The 19,853-nt window shown below is 33.5% G+C and overlaps 4 protein-coding genes and 3 long non-coding RNA genes across 7 annotated transcripts in view; 4 read left to right on the forward strand and 3 right to left on the reverse strand.

Moving 5' to 3' along the window:
• The first annotated feature begins 133 nt into the window (after positions 1-133).
• LOC124446583 (serine/threonine-protein kinase Chk1-like) lies at positions 134-5,182 on the forward strand. The gene is made up of 13 exons (XM_046997422.1): positions 134-367; positions 445-541; positions 1,105-1,228; positions 1,306-1,370; positions 1,446-1,515; positions 1,588-1,694; positions 2,002-2,083; positions 2,414-2,518; positions 3,153-3,339; positions 3,419-3,587; positions 4,340-4,471; positions 4,558-4,659; positions 4,850-5,182. The coding sequence occupies exons 1-13, from the start codon at positions 306-308 to the stop codon at positions 4,916-4,918; spliced, it is 1,371 nt and encodes a 456-aa protein (XP_046853378.1). The 5' UTR covers positions 134-305; the 3' UTR covers positions 4,919-5,182.
• LOC124446586 lies at positions 875-2,478 on the reverse strand. The gene is made up of 3 exons (XR_006948485.1): positions 2,360-2,478; positions 1,416-1,458; positions 875-1,212 (listed from the first exon to the last, which is right to left on the reverse strand). It is a non-coding gene; the product is annotated as an uncharacterized LOC124446586 (long non-coding RNA).
• On the reverse strand, positions 4,959-11,256 carry LOC124446582. The gene is made up of 8 exons (XM_046997421.1): positions 10,889-11,256; positions 9,561-9,992; positions 8,234-8,502; positions 7,469-7,634; positions 7,089-7,108; positions 5,971-6,119; positions 5,837-5,859; positions 4,959-5,767 (listed from the first exon to the last, which is right to left on the reverse strand). Exons 1-8 carry the CDS (start codon positions 11,181-11,183, stop codon positions 5,346-5,348), a joined length of 1,776 nt encoding a protein of 591 aa, XP_046853377.1. The 5' UTR covers positions 11,184-11,256; the 3' UTR covers positions 4,959-5,345.
• Positions 10,903-11,754, forward strand: LOC124446587. The gene is made up of 2 exons (XR_006948486.1): positions 10,903-11,066; positions 11,145-11,754. It is a non-coding gene; the product is annotated as an uncharacterized LOC124446587 (long non-coding RNA).
• A 2,457-nt stretch (positions 11,755-14,211) lies between these two features.
• LOC124446127 (zinc metalloproteinase nas-6-like) lies at positions 14,212-17,691 on the forward strand. The gene is made up of 5 exons (XM_046996942.1): positions 14,212-14,402; positions 15,560-15,697; positions 16,643-16,763; positions 17,133-17,308; positions 17,433-17,691. The coding sequence occupies exons 1-5, from the start codon at positions 14,309-14,311 to the stop codon at positions 17,672-17,674; spliced, it is 771 nt and encodes a 256-aa protein (XP_046852898.1). The 5' UTR covers positions 14,212-14,308; the 3' UTR covers positions 17,675-17,691.
• Positions 16,755-17,507, reverse strand: LOC124446128. The gene is made up of 2 exons (XR_006948348.1): positions 17,403-17,507; positions 16,755-17,288 (listed from the first exon to the last, which is right to left on the reverse strand). It is a non-coding gene; the product is annotated as an uncharacterized LOC124446128 (long non-coding RNA).
• A 1,952-nt stretch (positions 17,692-19,643) lies between the features above and the next one.
• Positions 19,644-19,853, forward strand: part of LOC124445395 — a 50,885-nt gene continuing 50,675 nt past the window's right edge. The window contains 1 exon segment of the mRNA XM_046996118.1: positions 19,644-19,846. Coding sequence (XP_046852074.1) covers positions 19,756-19,846 — 91 coding nt within the window. The 5' untranslated portion in view covers positions 19,644-19,755.

The following is a 19,853-nucleotide window of genomic DNA, read 5'->3' on the forward strand; positions in this document are numbered from 1 at the left end:
GGCCCCTTTTCCCCTCCAGGTCTTATAGAACTCAATGATTGGTACGCGAAAAACTTTGTTATCATCATTTCCAATTTGTCATTAGTGACATGGAAGCACCAGTTGGCGAAATAAGGCGCGAAAACCGAAGCGATTATCAGATCCAGGTCAAGCATTCCGCTTTTCTGTTAGATCAAATGGGCAATGGATACGATGCTGTTATGAAAAAATGCAAGAAAAAGAATGAAATGCGTTTTATTCTATGTATTACAATTTCGAATTTATAATTTTTGGCTACTGCGCTCGATTCTCTTAAAATACTCGAGATGGAATCATTTGTAGAGGGTTGGAATTTTGTTGCAACACTTGGTGAAGGAGCATTTGGCGAGTACGTGTTTCATTTATATCCTTTTTTTACTTCTGTATCCATTTACATTGTTGTCAATCGTTCATACTACATCACAGAGTGAAGTTAGCGATTAATCAGGAAACCCAGGAAGCCGTTGCTGTTAAAGTCATCAATATGAAGCAAGTCGCATGTCCTGAAGATATTCGTAAAGAGGTATGATTTGACTTTAAATTTTAAAAGTGATGAATTACTTTTCCACGTTATTCATTTGTTTGACTATTTAAAGAATATCGTCCATTCCATGATGAAATCAGGTCCCAAGTGTCGTTTTTGTGGCGTTTGTTTTTCATGAATAGCTCAGTCATGTTGTTAATGTATATTTGCTAATTTTGCTTTTGCTGTGGCTTGCTTTGTGAATGTTCTTTATTTTTATGTGTTTGATATTTTGGACCTTGAAAGACGTAATCATGCAATAAATCACATTTCATACTGATATGACTTCATTTATTGTGAACACTGAACATCAAACCCAATTTTACTAATCTGTTCATCAGGAAATTTTATTTGCTATGAATATTTCTGATTTGTCACCTTTTCGAATTTATTTCATCAGAGTCGTATGCTCTAGATTTTTCTTATGTTACTAATTTGTTTCAAAAATGAGATATATGCATGTCTTTATCCTTTTAATTATATAGATCTTGACTCCAGTTGGCCTTTGTCCATAGATTTATTTATTGATTGATTAATTTTATTTTACTGTTGTTTTCTTCAAGATATGTATTCATCGCATGTTGCAAGATGTCCATATTATACGTTTTTATGGAAGTAGAACAGATGGTGACCAACAATTCTTGTTTCTTGAATATGCATCAGGTGGTGAGCTTTTTGATAAAATAGGTAAAGTTCGTTTTAGTTGCATGTGTTTTGTATATGAAAGGAAATAATTTTGATTTTAAACCATTTTATATTTTTAGAGCCTGATATTGGAATGTCTCAAATGCAAGCCCAAAAGTATTTCAAACAATTATTAGATGGAGTAGTAAGTTATCCGTACACAACTAACATTATTTTACTTAAAACTCACATTCTCTTGACCTTAATTGTTGTTGTATAGGAATATCTTCATTCTAAAGGTGTAACACACAGAGATTTGAAACCAGAAAATATCATATTGGACGACAATGGTGCGACTAAGTTATTTTACTATATTGTACTTAACAAAATCTATTAAAACTTTAACTCAATTATGTTTTAAGACAATTTGAAGATAACTGATTTTGGACTTGCCACAGTCTTCAGACATCAAGGAAAAGAGAGATTACTAGGAAGATGTTGTGGCAGTCCTCCATATGTTGCTCCAGAGGTATGTTCTACTGTGATTGTCAAAAGTATGCATATATTTTTACTTTCCGAATTGCCAGAAGGAATATGTATGTGGGTCTTATGGAAAATGCTCCCCATTATTTCCTCTCTCAGCAGGCCTGTGTATTATACGTACATGCTATATTGGATTTTAAACTTAAAATAGATTGAATTTGAGCACACATCCGCATACACCATACATAGTATGTATTGGTGTATTTTATGGATTTGGCTTGCAGTTTAGATTTGATGTTTTATCAAGATGTTTCAACATCCTATTTTTGCAAATAAATTTGCTTTTTCTTCAGGTGTTCTCAAGAAAAGAGTATTCAGCAGAACCAGCTGACTTGTGGTCTTGTGGCATCATATTGGTTGCAATGTTGGCTGGAGGTAACATAAAAAGATATTGTTTACAAATGAATTGTTGGTTTTTGTTATAAAGAAATGTAGATTTCTGCATTTTTTCAAATGTGAATACAATTAAAAACATTTTGGTGGAATCTGATTTGAATTATGGATTAAATGAATCCCAATTGAAAAAATGGCAAATGTTCACAAATATAAACTTCAAATTATGAAACAATTCAAGTGAAAAACATTTGGTTAACTCTCAGTTGTAGTTTACATACATTCATTTCATAGTGTAATCCTCCCATATATACGTACCTTTGTAATCATTTGTTTTCTACATCACATAAATTGTTTGAATTTTCTCTGCAGAATTGCCATGGAATGAACCATCTTGCAAATGTGCAGAATTCAATGCTTGGTTATTACAGGACTACCATTTCACACCTTGGAATAAAATCAATCCACTAGCCTTTGGTAAGTCAGTGCATAACGAAAGCTTATAGAATATTTGCGTATTAAGAATGAACACACAGGATGTTTTGTAACAGGTCATATTTACTGAGTCTGATGTACTTTTAGCCAACTTTTATGTACATGCATATATTATTCTCTTCAAATAAATATTATTTGGCTTGTTAATATACTTTTAAAATCAACCAGCTTGTCTAAAATGACAGCTATTGGTCACAGGTTACGTGTTGTTTGTTGCAAGTCACAAATTACAGATCTGGGAAGTCATATAACATACACTGACAAATATCAAATAAGGAATGAGAATATGCAAAATCAGAGATATGCTAAGATCCATACTACACCTTCTGTTCAAACAATTTTTTTAATAACGTAAGTACATATCACAATCCTTTAGACAGATACATAACTTAAGGCAGTTGTCGAATAACTCTCCCCCCTTTTACTTAGTTGACGTTTATTGTATAATATGCCCCCTTTCTTGGTTAACGTACGCAGTATAGACTGATTTTCGCGAGAAACGAGAAATTTGTAATAATGTGACATCTTTGATTGACCTGTAATTTGTTACCTGTGATCTGCAACTTTGGTTTTGGACGCACTGCAGTCTGCAGAACTAAAGTTGTTCTTAATTTAGGGTTGCTTTTGAAAATATTGTGCGAAAAACCAAAACATCGTTACACCGTGAAACAAATAAAAAATCACAAATGGTATTTAAGAAGTTTCAGTAAGAATAAACAATCTCCCAACAAGTCTCCCTGTCAGTCCAGACCATTCAAGAAAGTTTGCACTAACAATGAAAAAGAAGATATTTCCTATCAAAAGTAAGAAAATACATGTACAGTAATAAAATGATTTTATTAATAACGCGCTTTTTGAAATAGAATATTTGAATTTTTGTAGCGGTCACGTGTCAGCATCTCAACCCGAATTTCGTCGTTTTAATAAAGTGGATTTAGACAGTACTGGTGACGAAAGAGACTGTGATGATGGCAGTATATGGTATTCACAACCTGTTCATCCAGATCATATGTTGCTATGCAGTCAGTCTCCATCCACCCAGACACCACAGGTATAGAAATAGTAGTTTATATTTGCAGTATCTACGTACATACGTACGCATGTATGTAGTATACGTACACAAATCTTTCAACACACATGATTTGTTAACAGAAAGTAAGAATGTACAAACATGTTGGTGATATGACAAGGTTTGTCATGGGGGAGGAAAACCTCCAAACCTTCACCAACTCATGCACCATCTACGTAAGCACTTCACCAACTCATGCACCATCTACGTAAGCACTTCACCAACTCATGCACCATCTACGTAAGCACTTCACTAACTCATGCACCATCTACGTAAGCACTTCACCAACTCATGCACCATCTGCGTAAACACTTCACCAACTCATGCACCATCTGCGTAAGCACTTCACCAACTCATGCACCATCTGCGTAAGCACTTCACCAACTCATGCACCATCTGCGTAAGCACTTCACCAACTCATGCACCATCTGCGTAAGCACTTCACCAACTCATGCACCATCTGCGTAAGCACTTCACCAACTCATGCACCATCTGCGTAAGCACTTCACCAACTCATGCACCATCTGCGTAAGCACTTCACCAACTCATGCACCATCTGCGTAAGCACTTCACCAACTCATGCACCATCTGCGTAAGCACTTCACCAACTCATGCACCATCTGCGTAAGCACTTCACCAACTCATGCACCATCTACGTAAGCACTTCACCAACTCATGCACCATCTACGTAAGCACTTCACCAACTTATGCAGGGCTATATACTTTACTCCCAGACAACCTTCCAAAGATTGGTAAAGCGAATGACAAGATTTACATCAAAAGTTGACGCAGAATCTACTCTTAAAAAACTGCGTTTAGTGTTAGATAAATTGAGTTATCAATTCAAGGTTAATAATTCCAAAGTGGTAAGTCTAAATTTTAGAGACATGAGATTCTCGTTAGTTTACCCAAGTACCATTGAATTTCGTGACTTGTTTATTTAACTGATCAGATAAGTATATTTGCTGTGGACAGAAGAAGAAATCCATTGTCATTTAAAGCTTGTTTAATGGAAATGCATGGTTCTGTGTTGGTTGACTTCCGACTATCTAAGGTATGTTCATTTTCCGTTCATGGTTGGGAAGTTTGTTTTTATGGCAAGGGATTCACAATTTCATATCACCCTTTAGTTGTTGTGTGTTTTGATTTGCTCACAGGGGCATATAAGCAAGTAGGTGTCTGAGGTAGAGATCTCCAGTGCTTCATTACCAAATCATTATAAAGGAGCTTTTTCTAACATTCAGGGTGATGGTATTGAGTTCAAACATCAATTTTTGGAAATGAAGAAAGCTTTGGTTGATATCGTTAAATGAGTGCGTAAGTAAGATAGAAAATTTCATTATTTGTATGTAGAATGAACCCTATAGGAGTTACGGGTAATTTATTGCTTTTTTATCGATACACGTTATGTTGACAAGAACAAAACAATAGTTAGTGTTAATTTTTTAAAAGTTTTGTTGTATTTTCATACATTTGATACACATCAGCACATACCTACAGTAATTATGTAAACATTGCACTGTGTTCAAAGGTGTGAAAAACATGTTTAATTAATAAATGCATTCGAAATATAAAAATTAATTATTAAATTACTTGACATTAAATTTCTTGCAACGTGCGATAAATATTTTTGGCATAAATTCCAAATTAGCAGTATATCAAAATAACGGTACTTGTCTATATCCGAACGACCTACTTTTTCTAAAGATGAATCGCTTAAATTTGCCCATACTCCATTCGCTATGGCTCGTTGTAGATATGTATATTTGAACTGGAATCGTTCGAGTTGCTGTCACTTGCTTTCATCATTTTGACCAACGAATGTGGTTCATTATAAGTATTTTCTGTAGAATGTGAATGGTACCTGGCGTTTTCACTTGAAGCAGCATCGACTTGTTTTCTTTCCATATTATGTTTTCCATTGTGATTTGTGTCGTATATTATACATTCACTTGATGCTCCATTTGTTGTTGTATGATCTGGATTAATATTTAACCGAAATGTTGATGCGTACAGCCCGCAGTCTGTTGTAGCAGCGTACATCGCTGGCTCATGCCAGTTGGTTGTATTTGCTTTTTTCGTGGCTTCAGTTAGCTTTTTGCCCTTTTGGTGATGTCGACGCTCCTTTTTCTTTCTCTCAGATGATTTTAGAGCTGTATTGACTAGGTAAAGGAATGACATCAGGAAATTTGTATCCAAAGGAAGAACGTAAGGTACATTGATGTGCTTACCTTTTCCTGGTACAGTGTTTTGTCTAAAAACGAAATTATAAATTTAGCAGCTTAAATTGCTGGGTTTTATATTGTATGTTACCAGTGTCTGTCTTTGTATCATTGAAAAGTAGAACATACTTTTCCATACTTACCTTCTTTGCTTTAAGATAATAAAAACAATGATCACAGCGACTATCAACAAAGATAAAACGCTCGTAGTTGCCACAATGACGTTCGTAGTTAATGAATTGGGTCTGTTGTGATCTCTTGGTGTCGTTGGGACGGTCTGTGTAGTTTTCTTCTGAAGAAAAATCATTTCTTTTACATTCATAACTCTTAAGATTTTGATTTTGTGGTTGGCAAAAAGCAGTAGTAATATTAAGTAGCCATATTTTTCAATTATTCATTTGCGGTGAAGGTCACAGACCAAATAACCAAAATATTGCCTGTTCCCCTCAAACATGGGCAGGGCCGTAGCCAGAACGTTAATTGGGGGGTGTATATTCATGTTTTTAGTTGTGCCCCACTGATTTCTGTTGAATGTAAATTAAGTTTAAAAAAATCAGCAGGGCATAACTGAATATATGAATACAACCCCCCTCCCCCATTAACGTTCTGGCTATGGCCCTGGACATGGGTCACATGAAATAACGTTTTTACGAACCAAGCTTACTCCCTCCCTCCCACCTCCCCCACACACACACACACAGCAGCCATTGGAACGTGATTCATGGCTCGCGGTACTCCTTGAACTCCTTGAAAAGCCCTTGAATCAAACTCTCACTTTTAAGTGCACTTAAAAAGCCCTTGAAAATATAAAATGCTAAAACTTCTTAAAAACTGCTTGCGTTTTGACTATGACCATTGAGAGCAATTTATCTCTGATTTGCCTCAGATTTACGATAGTAATTTTAGAATTTCTGTCTTGTGTACGCGTATACGTGTCACAGTAATTACTCTATTATAAAACACATGAGGAATACCACTGGAATAACGTGTAATAAATTTAGTCCTTCAAAATTGATATTTTCGCACTTGAAAAGTCTTCAAATGGAAATTTAAAAGTTGAAAAGAAAGTAGCTCGAATCCCCGATAATTTTTGTTTAGTGTGCAATTAACAAAACGCGATTTTAATCCAATGTCTGACGAAACTTTTACAGTCATTCTAAAACGCTAGAAGAACATTGTATCTTCATATTTTTATCAAGCATGAATACTGAAGCTGTGCTTGATAAAATAATGGTAGAATACGCAAAAACTATGTACTTACTTCCTCTTTGAAGAACTTGGCTAGAAGCAAAAAGAGAGAAAATTAGTTGAGGTTGTCCTGTGATGAATGCAGTAGCATTTAAATATAAAAGATTTTATTGCGTATATAAAGCCTGAGATCAAAAAGTATTCCGACCAAATTGACCAGCAGCAATGTCACAACCAGTGAAACAACGGTATCATGAAAGAGTCAACACAACCATCAGTACGTCAGTGCTACCATCAGTTCATTAATGCCACCACTAAAGCGTCAACACCACTCACCATCACTTGTTTGTTACTAATGGTTGATCATGAAGTTGTATTGCTCAAACAAAATAATTTGCTACTGCATGTTAGTCTAACTACCCTAGAAAGTTTTTTATTATATATTACACTTACGTTTGAAGTTTCCCGAGAACTTTATTAATATGCACTGTACTTCTCCATCTTGACCGTCTCTCCAAGCTGTCTGATTTGTACGTTCATATTTATAGTAAAGCTTGGAGCAGCTAATGTACAGTTTAATTATTTGTCCACGGAAGTGCTGCGATGATGTAAGATTTACCTGTGGTAGTTATTAACAGTATGTTAGAAAATGCTTCATGTTCCCATGATGAAGGAATATGTTGGACAACTGACGATAGAAGTTTCTCGGATGCTATCGAAATAAGATATCTAGATTTTTGTAAGTTAAACTTATTTCATAATGTGAACATGAATTTTCAATTGCTCGCAACTAATGTGCGTGGGCAGTGGTGTGCGCCTATGAAATGTCAAATTTTGACAAATTTGCATGTTGGATCGGGATGTTTGCAACAAAATTTCTACCAACTGTAGGATGGTTCATTTTGAGCTGAAGCGATGAACTGCGACAGCTGCAAGAATGGTGAATTTGTTTCATTTTAAAGCCAGATAAACCTATTACTGTTCTTTTTTGTCACTTTGAAAGTGATTTTTAAGACAGTAATGGATACAGTGAAATGAAAACTAGTCGAATGAAAAAATCTAATGAATACATCATGTGCTTGATAATAAAATATGTTTATCAGTCTTCAGAGCTAAGGAGAAGAGTCTAAACAAGCAATAACTTTTTCTCCCTTTATATATTCCTTCATCACCATTTTGCTTGAGATTACCAAATGTTTTGGTCTTCAACATTCTTACCTTTAACGTCGCTTTCATGGAGTCTTGTTTTACCAACTCAAATGATTTGTTTTGCAAGTATTTAACTCTATTTGGAAGAGAATTCCATTGATCGTAGTTGAGAAACATCGTTCTGTGCCATTCAATTACACATTTGACATTTGTTGTTTCTATTGGTGCTGATACTTTTTTCTCTATTACACAGTTACTTGAAGAACTGTTGATACATCTTTTAAGATCCATTGTTTTGATTGTAAACATGCTTGATCCATCCAAGTATTTATAACATTCTTTGTTAAAAGAAAAAGAACAAAATATAATTGTAAAGTTATTTATGTAACTGTAAGCACAAGCCGACCGACCTTTCATTAATCCTTTTGTCATTTTAAACATAAGTATATCGTTTCATTAAATACATTATAGTCTAAAAATCAATTATTGCTTGGGGAAAATGTATAGCATCATTTTGAAATTGATACTGTATGACTTTGATTACTGGTATATAAAAGTACACATTCTGCAGTATATTGTAGTTTAGGTAAATATGCTGCTACACGATATAAAAAGTACTGTTAAAGTACTTATATCATGGTCAGTGAGATGACTTCTTTAAATAGTTAAATCGAACTTTTGCAATGTATTTTATTGGACGAAAATTTTATATTTATCGGTCTTTGCATCAGGAAGAAAATCCTCCTTGTCGTCGGTATGCTCCAGAACCGGAATATTTGTTCACCGCCGGAACCTACAATTCGCCATTGCTGTTTGTCTTTATTCAAGATTTTCTGATGAAGAACAGTGCTAATTTTAAAAAATATAGGCAAATAATAAGTAGAACTGCGTTTTCTCCTTTTTACGTCACTTCCAGCGCAAAGTAACCTCCTTCTATGCCCAAAAAGCTCATAAAGGTAAAATTTTCGACCTATCCAAATACATTGCAAACTTCTTAAAATCGATTTAACTGTCTAAAGGAGTTATTTCATTGAGCCTCATATTGGCATTTTAAAGTTTTCTGGACAGGTGAACGAAAGCAAGAAATGTTTAGTACGAAATAAATGAATAAAGAGCAAAGAAGCAATTTCTTTTGAAATGGAGGAAAAATTATCAATTGTTTTTTTCTGTGTCCTTTAATTGGGCAACGGATTCTTCCTTACGAAAATCAGCATTGTCAACTCTATTTGCATGGTTATTTTGTAGCACTATAAGCGAGTTTCTAAATTGTGTAACACTATAATCCCTTCCAGTTCATATAAGGACAAAAGTCCTGGGAAGTCCAAACGTGCACGTGTTTCAAAGAACAATGCAGCATTCGATAGTTTGACTTTTTAACTTGACACTTCTAACTTACCTTTATTACGTGAAATGGAGGAGCATAACGACTCATTTGATCCATAGCGGGTCCATAAGCCCCCAAGTTCTGTACCTTTAAATACTATTACATAGTGTCTACTTTTGTCATAATTCAAGTAAGCGTCGTGATACTTTAAGTAGAACAAACCATTTTTTCCTTGACATTGCCAATTTTGCCTCACGTCTACTGCCTTACATTGGGCTAAAACTACTTTGGGATGTGGTCTGTTATAGAGAAAAATAACTACTCCCGAGGTTTGAAGACATTTCCTTGTTTTCACATTCAAAAGTTGACCATGTTTTGTCCACATCCACTGTTGTGCTCTATTTCCATAATAACAATTCGTCAACCTCAGATTTCTCATGTCCAATCGTGGTTCCAAGCAAAGTTTCCACTGCACGTGATAGGTTAAGAACCAGTCTTGTTTACCTACGCAGATCATCGTTTGTGTTAAGATGAAAAAATCGATGACAGTTGTGATAATGATAGTTTAATCACGTACTTCATCAGGACTAAGTGCACCCATATCGAGGACTTTCGTTATACTCTTTTATCAAGTTTAATATTATCGTCACGAGCACTTAAATTCACACCAAAGAGATAGGTGCAACCAAGAGAATTGAATAATATACCCATAAAACAAACATGAATGTGAATACGCCACCCCACCCGTCTAATTATCGAACTTGATCCATCATCATTTTACGCTTTAAAAATAAGCTCTAAATATACGATTTCTAAGTCCAAATGACAACTCAACAAAGTTATTATAGTATCATAATGCTAAGGTAGTGGTGACTCTTATTTATGATAATGTCGGCTAGAGACGTGGAGTTTGTAAGAGAGAAACGTCCAACTCACGCTTCAAGGGAAACCTGGCGTTTATCGGTAAAGTGGCTTTTTTAAACAAAGAACGTTTATTGAATTATTTAAACTTAACACTATAACTTCATACGGATGATTTTGATACCACTAAGTTTTTTGATCTATTAATTGCCAGCGACTGAATGTATTTATGATTTCTATCTATCTTAATACATCTTAAAATAATTTCCATCTTCAGACAAGTTATCGCATTCGCTGGCAAATAATGATCGAACTAGGTTTCATAAATTGCAAATAATGAAATAAAATTTAAAATAATTATTAGTGCTCGCTAAAACAAGTTTATGTAGACTTACTGGAACATACACGTTACATAAACTGAAAATATTACTCTTATCTCATAGAAATTATGCAGGCATATAGTTCAGTTGAAAACATGTTTTCATGCATGCATGTCATCACATGAACATTGGAATATTAATGTGTGATGTACCACTTACTCGATGAATATGAGATTATTTCATTTTTCACGCATTTTCCAATTGAACTTTTATTATATTTAAAAGTAGGATAACGCTTATTACAGCGACAACTATGACAACTTGGAGCAATGCAGGATGCCCTGAAGTACGGACTACAGGCGTTTCTTGAACAGTTTGATTCACATGAAGTATTGATGTAAGCGTTAGAAAATTTGTCAATATGTCCTCGAGTTAAGTTAAAGTTTACGGTACCACACAATGATAAATACTTTAGATAAACACACAGAAGAAGAGTTGATATTCGTCCACCCATCAGAACCTATTTAGATCGACGATATATGATGAAGCCAGATTGCTAATGTTTCCCTGCAAGTCTAAACTCGTATAGTCTTATAAAACTGAAATTTGATAAATGTCCAACAGGGTAAACATTCAAATCTTATGACATCCATATTAAAATTTCATAAAAATATTTATTGTTTGTTTCGTTATTTACTGAAAGCGACCATGACTTTTTTCTTCACACATTGTGTACAAAAAAAAGCCAAAAAATTACCATTCCTACGCGAAAGCTCGAGTCACTATGAACACTTGGAGATGATTTCGCCTGGAGAGGAAAATGACGAGGCATTGTTTATCTTTATGGACAAAAGTATATCAGTTTGGTAATTTTTATTCAATTGTATGTACATTAATTTATTTACAAACTTATTTTAGCATGTAAAGATGTATTTGTGGAGGTAATCGCAAAAGGGCCAAAAATTTTTTAGTCTTGTGAATGATAAGCAAAAGAGCTATTCTTTAATAAAATATCATAAACTGATTCTTTTACAAAGTAGCTACTAATAATTAAAATGATATTGGAGTGACAACGTCACAATATACACAATCGTGTAATCGTTGTATAGTTGGCTAATTGAGACATTGATTTAAAATTTGCCATTTTTTACCTAAAGGTTGAGACGGAAAAATTTTTCAGTATTTACACCATCGGTACTTTCAGTTGAGACCCCTATTTCCTCAGTGTTTCATAGGTGAAACGGGAAAAGTTAAAGCAACAGGAACTTCAAATTATCGAAATAGCAGAATTAAAAATGACCGATATTTATAAATGTTTAAAGCATTCAAACGTGTCTTGATGTTCATTTTAATTGTGGGATGCAGACATAGTCAAAATAGGCCAATTTAATATTAACAAATTTTACAACGCGCGAAATAAATAAAAAAGTGCAGTTTGAATTAGCTCACCCCTACCGATATTTGTTCATAGAATTGCAGTCAGCTATGATTTTGTTGCATTTTATTTTTATTGGATAATTTAAATTCATTAAAGTGAATTTCTAAAAAGTTTCAGTCTTTAAATGACACCTGTTCCATGCTTCAGAAAATAAATCAAAACAAAGAGAATGAATCGTAATTAAGTCGAAAGCTGTCATGTTTTATCTTTCTTTGTGTTTCTGCAGCCACCATCTACCTCTGGTTAATACCAATGGTTATAGTCATAATTTGCTTAATTAGTCTAATTTTCGTGCGAAGTCTATTCAAGAGCATGAAACTGTATTATACAACCTGGCAAAGTTCATGCATTTGATTAATCATGTTGGTCTAAACGTCTTTTCTCACACAGACAGTCGTCCTACATTATTTGAAATCAAGCCAATGAATTTGACTTTTTATACACAGGGAACCATGGATTTATCATAAATGAGCGAATACGAGCATAATAAGAGAAACTAAGATCTAATTAAATCAGATCGAGCAATTCAAACTGGTTAAAATATAAAAATAGTAAACAAAGACACTCACATGCTGAAATGTCTGCATGCCATCTATAATGAGATTAGTATACAGAATAAACTAATGTCAATTAACAACTTTAGTCAGTCAGGTCTTGTCACGAAATTGAACAGGAAATAAGGATTCTAATAACCATGCATGATAATTTTGTTTAGACATAAACTGGTAGCTATGATCAACCAATCATTTTGAAACTTTGTCTTGCTACTCTTGCGCATTTGTTTTCGTGACTTTTTAGTTGCATACAAGATAATCCTCTGTTTTGTTAATTCGCTCTATATGGCGGCTTCATAAATCTTACTACATAAACCAAGAAATTACTTGCTAGCCCTGTTAAAAAACTCGTCCCTCGTTTTTAATGATTTTCAATAGGGATTAAAAGATAAATAAACATAAGCGTGTTTATGACAAAACGGAAAACGATAAAGGCGGACGGAAAATTTAACATGGTCTTCATTAAATAAATGTTTTACCTGTAAATGTATTAAATATCCATTCATAAATCTGACCCCATGTGAACCTTTATAAATGACATTACAATATATCTCAAGAAGTTGAGGTGTTGTTTTCAACAGGTGTTCTTAGCTTTGTTTAAACTGAAAGGTTGATCAATTAATATGGTTTGGGAAATTGCTGTAGACTTTCACTAAAAGTATAGCCGTGTTGCAACAGCCAACTGGCATTATGGAATGAAAGCTGATAAGCTGAAATAGATATTGAAATTGCTCTTTAATATGTTATACTTGATTAATGATTTTTTGTAACCACAGGCTTCACAGCAAGTCTATTATTGATTGAGTTTAATTCAAAACGCTCATTCGATTTTTTGTTTGTCTGTTGAAGTACTTGAATCATGAATGTAGATCTCAATTAAGTTTTGTACAAAAACATTAAAACAAGATGTCACCCATACATTCCACAAATACATAGCCATATTTGATAAGGCAAAACTTTCCTTCAAATAACATTTGATTGATATCTACAATGACTATTAATGTCGACAATAGCAATAGCATTATCGCATTTGTCGGTCTTCTCCATCAATATTTTTATGTTTTTAGTAATGTCTGAGACCCTGAGGTAGTTTAATCTATGGCGATTAAATGTAATTTGCTAATGACAGATTATTGAGTGCTCATGATAATATTTACATTTCTGCAGATTCATTTTGCCTTTAGTCTTGTGATCTCGGATCTTAACAGGATATCCTTCATTTAACACTTAGGACAGCAAATGGCTGAAATAGTTGTGAATATCAACCTTTTTCAGACCTTGTGGTCATGTCGAAATCATAAAGAGGTATCCGCACAACGGAACAGTTGGATTTTGTAAAATTATTTTAATCCCTAACAGGCTAACAGCTGCTACACTACCTATTTTAAAAGTGATTTTCCCTTTCAATTTGAAATATGTCTTATGGCTGGCAACATTAATTTAAATGAAACGTAAAATGACTATATGAGATTGTAAGATAATTCCACAAAATTACTTCATCTTTCATCACATTATTCATGATGGATTCGATCCAAAATAATTTGTGTTATTTAAGACAGTTCGCAATTTGCGATAATCAGTGGAGGCTGAATTGTGTTTTTGTCGCGTGTGGCGAGTTTAAGATTAAATATTTCTAACAATATCTTGATGAAACAGCAACGTTGCACAGAAATGATTTTTTTACTTGGTCTGATTGCAATTTTTCTGAGCGAACACGGAGTTGGAACACTCTCCACACCAAGTAAGTGTTACCGATGTAATTAATGATTTACAAATCAAATAAATATCAATTGTTATTAGCTATATGTAAGTAAAGTTTTATTGTACAATTAACTAATGAGAGAGAATGCTCAATATACTTGTTGTGATAAGACAGCAATTGATAAAATAAAAGATATTTTAATAATAATTTCGCAGAAGTCAATCTCTTCATAAATAGTCACGAATTTTAACAAGTAATTAAACAGTTCGTTTATACTTTAGGCTTTTTATCATTAAGAGCATTGAGAATTTTAATAATTTTAATTTTGTACTAGCACAAAAATAGTTTATTTTATTGAGAATGTTATTTTATAAATTAAATTGATGTAGGAGACGATATTTATGTAAATAATATATATAAATGAACAATACATTAACTATCAACAAAAACTGAGGAAATATTCCATAAGAATCTTCATGAAAAAATAATATAATGTCGCTACATGTGCTAAGCTTTCCTTTAGCACATGTCTAACTGTGATTGCTTGATTATATATTTATATTACTACATGACCGTTTCTTTCATTTAAAATGCACAGGTAGACAGTAATAAATAAACTAGTGCATTTATATGGATTAAATTACAATCCACATTGTAAATGGTCGTTCATTTGAATTATTTCAAAAAGATAGATATTAGACAAACAGGGATGGCAATAACCAGCAGAAGATATCCTCGCTTAACCCAATTGCATTTAAAATTGACAAAATTGAAATGAGTTCCTATTTATCTGTTTCAAATCAATTGTGTGACGTTTTTGCAGCTTTTAAGACTTAATTTTTGATTCGTACGTCAAAATACTTAACTGGCGTGAAACACCCGCGGCAAAAATTTTCATAGTTCACGAATAATAAAGTTAATTTCCTTTTGTAATATTGTCTTGCATTATTTCTTTAAATCGAAGGACTAAATTTTTTATGATTTTTCACAATTAATGAAAAGATTTAATTTTTGTTGTTTAATATTTTGTTTTATAAACTTTGTACTGTCAAGTATTGGTTAAGGAAAAATACAGACGTTTTACCAACTTCACGATGATTGTGAGATGGTCATATAAAATACCTATCAGAAACAAGGCAATATAATTGTATGTGTGATTATTTGGTGATTAAACAAGAATCTTCAATAATTTGTAGGTCTTATTGAAGGCGACATCGTCTATGATAAAAGGTTTCGAGTATTGTCACTATCACGTGAACGTCGAGATCTTCTCACAAACAAAATGTTTCTTTGGTTGAAAGGAATAGTTCCATACGAAATTGATGCTGACATCTGTAAGTTTAATTTTAAATAATCTGCATGTTTATATTCAAATTAAAATAATTAAGCAGTTATATGATGTGACTATACCTATTTATTCTTATTAACTTACCCACAAGATATATAATGCATGCACAAACGTTTCAAAACCTACCTCAAGCAGGTGTCCAAGCAGTTTGAATTTCTGCCAAACTTTAACACATGAATGCATGTATAGAGGAAAAATCAACCATCATCATTTTTTATGTAAAAATTATCAAAAAAATCACAAAATTAATTATTAATCAACACCAATGGCGGGCTGGGAGCAATTTTTCTGATTGGGGGCAGTCGCTTTGCTCTGTTAAAGCACCAAAAAATGATTTCAGTTTAGAAATAATGGTGGAAGGCCCGATTGCAGCACCACAGATGCAAGTACTACAAGGCTTGTGCTCTCCCGGAAAATTTTTAAATAAAGAAGCTCTAATTTTCTGGACTTTATTATTAACTGTATTAATGCGTTTTCCCAACCCAAATTCAAAGTTTGACTCCCGAGATTTATTTATGTTATCCAAAAAATCAACAGCCCACGGCTTCCTGTCCCATCCCCTTACCAGCATGCCACTGGTCAACACAACATGCATTCACTAAAGTTGAGATGGTTATGCATTTCATCATGGTGAATACCTAACTTTGTGACGTGATGAAATTCATCTGATGAATCCATGCAATGGCATGTTGTATTGGCTTAATTATATTGTTGTCAACAATAAATATAAATGAACATTGAGTACATGGTATTTCCTTAGATTCAAGTCATATATGCAATTAAATATCAACTTCGGTTTTAATGTAATTTTACGTTAGGAATCATAAATGCTTCATGGATTGTTAAAAAAGAATGTGACTGATAGCGGTAATGAAAATCAAAAAATTTAACATTTTCTACGTGTATTCACCAATTTTTTTTCATATTTCAGCTAACAGAGGTCGTAAGGTTATTCGGCGCGCATTCAGAGAGATATCCAAACGATCATGTGTAAGATTTGTGCCCAGGTCGAATTCTCATGATGATTATGTGTTGTTTACCAATGGAAAAGGGTAATGGTTTAATTCGTCAACAAATGGATAGGATACGATTTATTAACACATATAAGGACGTGAAACAACATATTTTTAACATACATTACTGTCATTACACAAATTACTCAATTCAACGTGAAGGTGATGATTAATTGCCAAATAAGAACAAAATTATATGAAGTCATACAGATTTAGCTGGTCTGCTTTTCTTCATCGTTTTCAACACGTCGTATAAGAACTTAAAGTAATCCTCTTTATGCGTGCATGAATGAAACACAAAAGATCTATAGAAGCATAACAACACCTAATATCACGAAAAATATATTCAAATCAAACTATATATGCAAATTGCAAGAGATGATAAAACATAATTGATAATATCTCTAGTTGTTACTCATCCATCGGCCGAGTTGGTGGTCGACAAGTTATTTCACTACACGACGACTGCAAATATCGTGGCAAAGTTATGCACGAAATTCTTCATGCCCTTGGTTTCTTTCACGAACATTCACGCAGTGATAGAGACAAGTATATTAGAGTTTTCTGGAGAAATATACAGAAAGGTACATAAAATGCAATTCAATCTGTCACCATGCAACTCTTACAGTCATACATTCCATTACACGAGTGCGTATAGTTCGTGATTATAATAGATACCTTTCATCAATCTTGGATGTTTTTCTTTAGGTATGCATCGGAATTTTGTGAGTTACAAACATGGACCAATTGATTCTCTTGGCGAGCCTTATGATTTCTTATCAATAATGCACTATGATAACAAAGCCTTTTCTAAAAATGGAAGGGACACTTTAAGATCTTTAAAAAACCCGTATAGGAAACTTGGTCAATTAAGAAAGCTTTCTAAGATCGATGTCAAACAAATAAACAAATTATATCGCTGCAACAAAAACAATAAAAGACAAAAGTAAGAGCTTATCATAGGAAATCTGATTGAGTTTCTTCCTCTGTATCATAGATAATCTGTTTGAGATTCTTCCTCTGTATCATAGGAAATCTGATCGAGTTTCTTCCTCTATCATAGAAAATCTGTTTGAGATTCTTCCTCTGTATCATAGAGAATCTGTTTGAGATTCTTCCTCTGTATCATAGAAAATCTGTTTGAGATTCTTCCCCTGTATCATAGGAAATCTGTTTGAGATTCTTCCTCTGTATCATAGAAAATCTGTTTGAGATTCTTCCTCTGTATCATAGGAAATCTGATCGAGTTTCTTCCTCTGTATCATAGAGAATCTGTTTGAGATTCTTGCCCTGTACTATAGAGAATCTGGTAGAGATTCTTGCCATGTACTATAGAGATCTGGTAGAGATTTTTGCCATGTATCATATAGGGAGCCACCATCAGCATTTACTATCCAAAGCTGTTTGAAACTTTGCTGTTTTTATGAAAATACCTTTTGCAGGCAATGGAAAAATTTTGAAAATTAAAAAATCCTGTTTGAACTAAGCTCCCCCGATACCCCGAGACAGTTAAGCACTACTAGAGTGTCGCATCTTAACCTTTCGTTGTGGCCTGCACGCTATGCGACAGGGTTTGCCAATGCTTCAGGCCATTGGACCAACGAGGTGGCATGCAGAGAGAGTGCCGTGGCAATATATACATTGATATAAACGAGATATATTGATGTATAAAATATGTATAATCTTAGGCTGCTCATCAATTCTGGTGTGAATCAATTTCGTCAATGACATTTTTACGACAACATTATGGTTTGGTTTTATTTCAAACATAAGTTTTTTTATTCATGCAATGAGCAAATGCATGATAAAAAAAACAGTTTAAAAGGAACTGATAGTTTTTTAACAATTCCAAGCGTTAAATATCGCTCACGTTCAGGTGCAAGCAAAATAAAGACGGAAATCAAACCAAACTGATCAATGTCACCTATATGAAGAAAAAAGTTTTATTTCTTTTTATTTTAAACAATTGCATTTTATGTTAGTCATACTCGTAAGAACAAATTTAATTTTTTAGCGGGTGGGGACTGAAGTCGACGAATGGTGAGTCTGACTCTTATTCTTTTAAGCTTTAGGGGCTCTGTAGATTTAAAATATTCTTTAGGGTCCTGTACAAACCCAGCATTTGGAGCAAGTTATGAAATCTGTACTATTTAGTTGTGCTTCATTACAATACACACAATACAATTAATGCAACAATCAAGTTTAGTACAATCAATATATTACACAAAACAAAGAATTTAACAAGTAATCATAATGACTATTTCAGTGACACTCAATGGGTTGAAAGAAGTTTATGAGCTTTACTAAGCATTAACAAAAACAGACTAGTTCATGATGTCGCAAATCGTGCTAATTCAAATTATATTCGCTAAAGCCAAACCAATGACAGTTATCATATCATTCTAAGGGAGGGGGGGAGGGGGGAATTAGCCCTAGAATATTTAGGGTAAAGACTTTGTAGCTTCCCCTCGCTTCCTACGCTTATGCTGCTATTAATGATCGAATATATCTGAATGAATTATAATAACGTTCTCAAATCAGCAAGCAGAAGAAAACGAAGTTTTTGTAAAATATTCACTGACTGGCACATGCGCTTGAATTATGCATATTGTGCCGTCTCGATAATTAAAAAATTCATAGAATTTTGGCCATTTGGGATGTTAAATAAAATATAAACGTACCTGCTATAAAATATTTTTTTAATAAATATACTCGGATTTTAAACTTGAATATAATATCGATGAACCAGATTAGTAACATTTAAATATATGTCTGTTATCTTTTAGTTTCTATGACAACAAAGCCAATGACCTTCGAAATTGTAGCAAATTTGTAAATGACATTGATTTATTTATTATGTCTCTTTCTAAAGTTTTTAATCGCAAGATTTGTTCAGGAATAAACAGTATACAATTTATTGACTATTGACTATTTTATTTACCTCAATTGTTGAAAAACTGTTTCGTGAATTTCGGATTCTGCTGGAGTGTTTGTTGATATAAAGGAAATGTGTTACTAACCAATACATACGATGAAGAAGTTCGCGACAGGACAACAAAATGTTCGCATTTTTTGGATGATGATTTTTGTGAAACTAAATGTCAATATGGTACCTATTGAAGGTAAATT

Source organism: Xenia sp. Carnegie-2017, unplaced genomic scaffold (genome assembly GCF_021976095.1).
Source record: "Xenia sp. Carnegie-2017 unplaced genomic scaffold, XeniaSp_v1 HiC_scaffold_22, whole genome shotgun sequence".
Lineage (NCBI taxonomy): Eukaryota > Metazoa > Cnidaria > Anthozoa > Malacalcyonacea > Xeniidae > Xenia > Xenia sp. Carnegie-2017.

What these genes read in the sequence shown, in the direction of transcription:
- LOC124446583 (XM_046997422.1), top strand. Translation starts at nt 306, where the DNA reads ATGGAATCATTTGTAGAGGGTTGGAATTTTGTTGCAACACTTGGTGAA. An exon ending in CTCCATATGTTGCTCCAGAG is followed by an intron (nt 1,695 to 2,001) that starts GTATGTTCTACT and finishes CTTTTTCTTCAG; the next exon opens with GTGTTCTCAAGAAAAGAGTA. An exon ending in TTGACTTCCGACTATCTAAG is followed by an intron (nt 4,660 to 4,849) that starts GTATGTTCATTT and finishes TCTAACATTCAG; the next exon opens with GGTGATGGTATTGAGTTCAA.
- LOC124446582 (XM_046997421.1), bottom strand. Translation starts at nt 11,183, where the DNA reads ATGGGTGGACGAATATCAACTCTTCTTCTGTGTGTTTATCTAAAGTAT. An exon ending in CCATGAAAGCGACGTTAAAG is followed by an intron (nt 7,635 to 8,233) that starts GTAAGAATGTTG and finishes TAACTACCACAG; the next exon opens with GTAAATCTTACATCATCGCA. An exon ending in AAACACTGTACCAGGAAAAG is followed by an intron (nt 5,768 to 5,836) that starts GTAAGCACATCA and finishes TCCTTTACCTAG; the next exon opens with TCAATACAGCTCTAAAATCA.
- LOC124446127 (XM_046996942.1), top strand. Translation starts at nt 14,309, where the DNA reads ATGAAACAGCAACGTTGCACAGAAATGATTTTTTTACTTGGTCTGATT. An exon ending in CGAAATTGATGCTGACATCT is followed by an intron (nt 15,698 to 16,642) that starts GTAAGTTTAATT and finishes TTCATATTTCAG; the next exon opens with CTAACAGAGGTCGTAAGGTT. An exon ending in CTGGAGAAATATACAGAAAG is followed by an intron (nt 17,309 to 17,432) that starts GTACATAAAATG and finishes GTTTTTCTTTAG; the next exon opens with GTATGCATCGGAATTTTGTG.